Raw genomic sequence first — 6,570 nt, forward strand, 5'->3', positions numbered from 1 at the left:
CGGGCTCTAGCCTTTTGTAGTCTGCAGGTGTCTGCTATGATTCCTGACCCCTTCACCTGCCGGGTCACCGACTTGTTACATAGTAACAAGGAAGTTAGTTCACGGTTCTGGAATAAGGCACAGTAACATTGTCTCTCCGGAGAAGGCTGGTTGCAGTTACATATGGTTAGCACTTGTTAGATACCATGTTGATGCCTCTCCCCTCCCCCCCGCGCTGTGCTTTTAACCTTGTTGCTTTTCTACTGAGGAAGTAGTTAGTTTGGGAAGCTTACTCACTGGATTTTTTTTTTTTTTAAGAACTGTTCTTGATGAAAGCACATTGTAACAGCATGGTGGTCTGAACTTTATTTCAGGCTCGTGGTCCCAAGAAGCACCTTAAGCGCGTAGCAGCTCCAAAGCATTGGATGCTGGATAAATTGACCGGAGTTTTTGTAAGTATCTAAGGGACGTGTTTTAAGCAGTCGCTCACGTGTCGGTTGTACTTTTGTCCAGTAGCAGGGGTACTGTCTATTCCTGGCTTTCTAAGTCCTCTATTTTCTAGCTGCATGTCACACTCAACATGAACAAATATCTTAAATGTTACCATGGGCATTTGGGGGCGGGGTACGGTACACTGAATACTCAAGTGGTGGGCCGAAGGACAGTCTGGCAGTGTGCTGTCTGGACCGGGTGGCAGCTTTCAATGTGTAAGTGAATTCCAACATGAAAACCGTGGTTTGTACTTTTCTAGGCCCCTCGCCCATCCACCGGTCCCCACAAGCTGAGGGAATGTCTCCCTCTCATCATTTTCCTAAGGAACAGGCTTAAGTATGCACTGACAGGGGATGAAGTTAAGAAAATTTGCATGCAGCGGTTTATTAAGATTGATGGGAAGGTCCGAACTGATATAACTTATCCTGCTGGTTTCATGGGTAAGTGGCTAGTTGTAGGCATTTCCAAGAGGGTAGTTGCTCTGTTTGAATAGTGGTGAATAGTGGTGAACATTTCCTATTTCTTTCTTGGCAGTCAGATCTAGGGAATAAAGATTTGAGTGCACTTTGAATTTTTCAGTGCAGTATAGACAAAAATCTCTTAGAAAACGATCCTTTTTGAGATGGGAAGCACATGGGGCTGTCTTGTGGGTTCCTGGGTGCTTGATGTTCACAGTGTGGGATAGTTGAGAGGTTACCATATTAACCTTATTTATTGTTTGATATCAGATGTCATCAGCATTGACAAGACGGGAGAGAATTTCCGTCTGATCTATGATACCAAGGGTCGCTTTGCTGTGCATCGTATTACTCCTGAGGAAGCCAAGGTGAGTATTGGGAGCAGGCCCATTAAATTTGGTTGTAAATTACTGGAAATAAAGTCTTGGTGGCCGTTGTTGAAGTTAACTTTCTCTCAGTGGCATAAATACCTGCTGGTTAAGTATGATTGGCTTGAAAGCTGGTCTTGTGGTCGGCCCTTTGCACTGTGCTCTTGGTGGGCCTAGCTTTACCTGGGGGAGGAAAAGCCATTATTAATGAAGGAGACTGACTGATCCTGGAGGCGGCAGTTGAAGAAAACTCAAAGAAGATTAGTCTTTGATTCTTTTTTAATCTGGTTTTCTGTGAATGGTTTTCACAAAAGTTTAGGGCTTCTTGAATTACTGGCTATAAATGAAGGTTAATTCAATTGGGTGATGCTCCATGCTGGAGGGCATGTCTAGTAAAATCTGTGGTTTATCTGATTTACTTTATTTCTAAAAATCCAAAATGTGAGATATTTGTTGATTAGATAAGCTGGCAATACAATTGCAATTTGTGAGGCTAAACAGAAAGACCCAATAAGATAAGAGACCTGTTAGGAAACATTGAGGAGTGTTGGAGGAAAGACTAAAATATTGGAGGGGGATGATGGTTGTGGTGATTAGATCAGCAGTTTAGTCTGGCAATTGGGCAAGATGTGGGCTCTTCGATCCCTTGGTGATGTTAGCGCTGGAAGGAAGATGAATGTTAAAACTAGCCTACAGAAAGGACAGTGTCTGGCACTTGTGAATGGATTTTTTTTTTTAACTAAATTTGCAGAGGAGAGACAAATGTTCAATTCACTGGTTTACTCCACAAATGGCTGGAGCTGAGCCAATCCAAAGCCAGGAGCTTCTTTTGGGTCTCTCATGCAGGTCCTGAGGACAGAACCGTCCTTTGCAGCTTTTCCTAGGCCACAATCAGAGAGCTAGGACTGGAACCTGCAATGCTGGCAATTGCATGGAGGAGGGTTAGCCAATTGAGCCAAAGTCACGGTCATAGTTCAGTATGCTATAATTGAGGAAACTTGTGAGTCCTGTGTAGGATTATTGCCTTGAGCTGCCAGTTGCATTTTCAAGGCAATGACTGGGGATACGGTGCACATGAGGTAGACTGAATGAGTAGTCCTTGTGTTTGTCTGCAGTACAAACTGTGCAAAGTGAGGAAGATCTTCGTGGGCACAAAAGGAATCCCTCATCTGGTGACTCATGATGCTCGTACGATTCGCTATCCTGATCCCCTAATCAAGGTGAATGATACCATTCAGATTGATCTGGAAACTGGCAAGATTACCGATTTCATCAAGTTTGACACTGGTAAAATTTTGTTCATTTTGCTTCCAGATAATGGTTCTAGTTCAATAACAGACACTGGAGTAGTAAAGTCAGCTAGGAGAATGTTGAAACTTTGGATTGTTAACAGGTTTGGTTCCTTGCTTGATAGGTTTTTTTTTTTCCTTTTGTCTAGGTAATCTGTGCATGGTGACTGGGGGTGCCAACCTTGGGAGAATTGGTGTAATCACCAACAGAGAGAGACATCCTGGCTCTTTTGATGTGGTGCATGTCAAAGATGCCAATGGCAACAGCTTTGCCACTCGGCTCTCCAACATTTTTGTTATTGGAAAAGTAAGTGGATTTCTTTCTCTGGTTTCTAGGGAAACATAAATGCAGACAGCTGGGGGTGCAGCACCTGAGATCCTGGTTGACTAAAGCTAGCATGAAGCCTTTTAAAGGATGGGGATCACACAGGGCTGGACTTTTTCAGCGTCAAAAAATCAGTGGGGAGTTTTGTTTGCTTTGGTTGGCTGGAAGTGGCAGTAATGGAATGAATAGAACTTACAGGTAGCTTTTTAAATTGTGGCTGTGTTTTCTTGGAAATGAGCCAGCCAAAGGCAGTACTTTAACTCATTTCAATAAGTGCTCTACCTGTGCCATATGCACAGTATACTTTTACGATTTGTTTATTTTATTAGAAAGGCCAGATGTACAGAGAGGAACATCTTCTGTCCGATTATTCACTCCCCAAGTGGCCGCAACGGCCAGTGCTGCGCCAGTCTGAAGCCGGGAACCTGGAAGGGTGTTATTTGCATCCCTCTATGGGCAAAGTGTTTAGTGTTGGTCCCAGTAAGCAGTGGGTACTTTCGATAACTGGAATCTTGTGACTGGCTACTAAGGGAGTTGATGCATAGCTGATTATCAAACTCCTTGTTTTCTTTTCCAGGGAAATAAACCATGGATTTCTCTTCCCCGAGGGAAGGGAATCCGCCTCACCATTGCAGAAGAGAGAGACAAGAGACTGGCTGCCAAGCAGAGCAGTGGATGAAAAAATCTCTAGATGAAATGTTTTTTTAAAAATAAGCCTCTGTGCAGGGCTTAATTAAACACATGGTGTGATGAATTGGCATTTGTTGTGGCAGTTTCTTTGTATTTTAACACTGCAAGTGATTGAGTCGGATGGGCTTAGGCCATCTCTGTAACCCTTCCCTTCCCATGTTAAGGTTGCTCAAAGGCAGTGGTGGGGCAGAGCACACCAGATCTAAAGAGGAGCATGGCGGGGGGGGGTCTCCAACGTCCAGATTTGGCCCCATCAGGTTTTTCTGGCTTTCCCACTGACAATGGCTAGAACTTGAGCAGTGGAGCCTGGGAGCCCAGGGGCAAGGAAGAAGAAAACAATTAGCCAAATCCACTAGGGATATGAAAATTGGCTTGCTAGATAATTGCAAAGTGATTCAGGCTCTACCAGTTCTGCTGAGAGGTTAGGTCAGAAATAATGGGAATGGTGCCTTTGAAGAACAGCTGAGATGGAATGAGCTCCTAAAGATTTTATTTATTTTACTTGCAAGTGGGAGTTTGTTCCACATCTCCCCAGGTGGGTACAGGGACCCAAAACCTTGGGTCATCCTCTACCCTTTTCCCAGGCCATTGAAAGGGAGCAGTAGGGATTCATGCCACTGCCATGGGTAGGGAATTTAAATTTTTAGCTTAGGATCAAAGACAAATGTAGAAGACAAGATGAATATAGTGAGAATGGTGCCTATCCCCAATGTGAAGATTTCCATTGTGAGGTCGTATTAAATTGAGACTTCCCCACCATGCCTGTAAGGCGACTAGGTTTTGTTTTTTGGGGGAGAGGTCCTATTTTATTGACAACCCTCATCTGCTACACATCCCAAATATTTGTGAAGTTTACATAATTAGGAGGGATATGTGCCCATGAAGGTCTCCTGGTAGACAAATCCATCTTAGTGTACCCACAGCCAGTAGTGTTGGGTGTCATCTGTCACTTGTACCAGCCAACACATGCCTGTGCATGCAGCTTGGTCAGTTCTGCCTCAGCCCTGTATGTCACACTGATTGGCAGGTGCTGTGTCCCAGCCCAGCCAGTTTGCAATAGACCTGGTCCTCATGTATACTTGGGAATGTAGCAGCTTAGTTGGGGTGACTCCAAGTAACCCTTATCCCAGGTTTTTGTCCATATCGGCCTCTACAGTGGCCTACCAGGTCCATCCTAAATCCCCTCTGGCACACCCATGGGCTTAGTTCAGCCCGACCCAGCCCTTATGTTGGCAGTATTCTACCTTGTCCATCCTGGCCCAGCCCCAGCCCTGGTTTTTGATGTGAATAGCTATTGAATAGCAACAGCAGAGCAGGTGAGTGCCCATAGTTCCCCCTGCCAGTCATGTTATCAGCCCTGGATCTTGCGCCTGCTAGGGGATACTGTGGTCTATCCTGACATGACTTACACCTAGTGCCAGCACTTGCCTAGCTATTGCTGTGGCCTAATACAGCTGACCCACACCCATTTGGGCTCCCAGCGCATGCCAGTGGGTGCAGTATCCTAGCCCAGCCTGGCATACCCCTACTCCCTGCTTTCAAGCTCAGCAGTTGAGCTCAGCAATTGAGTCAGAGTTCCCAGCCCTGAGTCTTTCCTGTGCCAGCAAGTGCTGCAGCCCAGTCTGAGATGGCCTACCCCAAGTTTCTGCATTCGCCAGTAGGTGCTACAGCTTGTCTTAGACTAGCCCACCTCCAGTCCCAGCCCCTAATGGCAGGAGCAGCAGCGTAGCCCAGGCTGACTCGCTGCCAGCCCTCAAGTGAACTGATGGGTGCTGCAGTCCAACAATGCCTGGCCTGTACCACATCTTCTGATTTGTGCCAAGTGTACACAAGTGCCAGTGTGTGCATTGACCCTCCCCGGCCAGCCCCCAGATCAAGCTCACACATATGCCAACAGGTGCTGCAGCCCGGCCTAGTCTAGTCCATCCTAATCTAGTTCCTAGGCCCAGCTCTTGAACTCACCAGGTAGAGCTATGCCTAAGTAGGGGAGTTCCCCATGTTCTCCTACCAGGCCCATTCCTAGCAATGGATCTTGTGTGTGTGCCAGCAGGTGCTACTGCCTATACTGAGGTGGCTTGCACTCACTGGAGGGTACCATGGCCTAGGCCAAGTGGCCTGCAGCCTAGCCTGACCCACTCCCAGAACTGGCTCTTCTGTGATGAGCAGGTGCCACAGCTTAGCCTGGCCTGTCCCACACCCATTCTGCATGAGCACCAGTGGGTGCAGGAGCTCAACTGAGTTTGGCCCACCCCCAGACCCAGCCCACATTCGTACCAGTGGGTGCTACAGCCTTGCCCAGCCTGGTCCACCCGCAGCCCACAACCCTGACTCTTGCACTCACCAATGGGAGCTGCAGCTGAGCAGGGTAGTCCCTAGAGTTCCCCTACCAGGCCTGTTCACAGCATTGGGTCTTGTACAGCTGATGTGTGCTTCAATCCAGGCAGGCATGGCCCAGCCACAATCTGAGCTCTCACTTGGTGGGTGCCCCTCCTCTAAAGCACGCTGTCTTAGCTCCCTTACCTACCTACAAGTACAGTGAGCTGGTCCAAAGAAGACCCCAGAAGTCATTCCTGCCCTATCAAACATGCCCTCAGCCACCCTTACTCCAAAACATCCCCTGACCCCTTCCCCAGGACAATGTGCAGGACCCGCACTTGGGGGCCGGTGTGGCACGTCCCGGCTGGGAGTTCCATGTCTTTCCCATTTACCTTTAAAAACTAAATGAATAAAGAATAAGCAACTATGCCGGCACACTGGTATAGTTAACAACAGTTGGCATTAACCAGGCCCAGAATACCTGCCTGCTACTAGCTGCTTTTCTTCTTGTGGTGTAACACTTGCCTAGGTAAAAGGTAACCTAGGCAGTTGCTTACAGCTGGAGTTCTGGGTTTTTGAGTTTGGGCTGGCATCATGGCCCATGATGATTAAGCTGCCACCTGTGATACCAGCATCCCACATTAGTACTGGCT

At 47.2% G+C, this 6,570-nt stretch overlaps 1 protein-coding gene across 1 annotated transcript; it reads left to right on the plus strand.

Annotated features, from left to right (window-relative positions):
* Positions 1-302: 302 nt before the first annotated feature.
* On the plus strand, positions 303-3,671 carry RPS4X (ribosomal protein S4 X-linked). Its single transcript, XM_004592754.4, has 6 exons — positions 303-431; positions 731-911; positions 1,200-1,297; positions 2,413-2,584; positions 2,736-2,893; positions 3,489-3,671. The coding sequence occupies exons 1-6, from the start codon at positions 405-407 to the stop codon at positions 3,588-3,590; spliced, it is 738 nt and encodes a 245-aa protein (XP_004592811.2). The 5' UTR covers positions 303-404; the 3' UTR covers positions 3,591-3,671.
* Positions 3,672-6,570: the final 2,899 nt, after the last annotated feature.

The sequence above is a fragment of the Ochotona princeps genome, chromosome X, assembly GCF_030435755.1.
Source record: "Ochotona princeps isolate mOchPri1 chromosome X, mOchPri1.hap1, whole genome shotgun sequence".
Lineage (NCBI taxonomy): Eukaryota > Metazoa > Chordata > Mammalia > Lagomorpha > Ochotonidae > Ochotona > Ochotona princeps.

Bases quoted from the DNA above. Each gene is read 5' to 3' on its own strand.
- RPS4X (XM_004592754.4), top strand. From the start codon at position 405: ATGCTGGATAAATTGACCGGAGTTTTT. The intron at 432-730 runs GTAAGTATCTAA...GTACTTTTCTAG, and splicing joins ATAAATTGACCGGAGTTTTT to GCCCCTCGCCCATCCACCGG. The intron at 2,585-2,735 runs GTAAAATTTTGT...CCTTTTGTCTAG, and splicing joins TTTCATCAAGTTTGACACTG to GTAATCTGTGCATGGTGACT.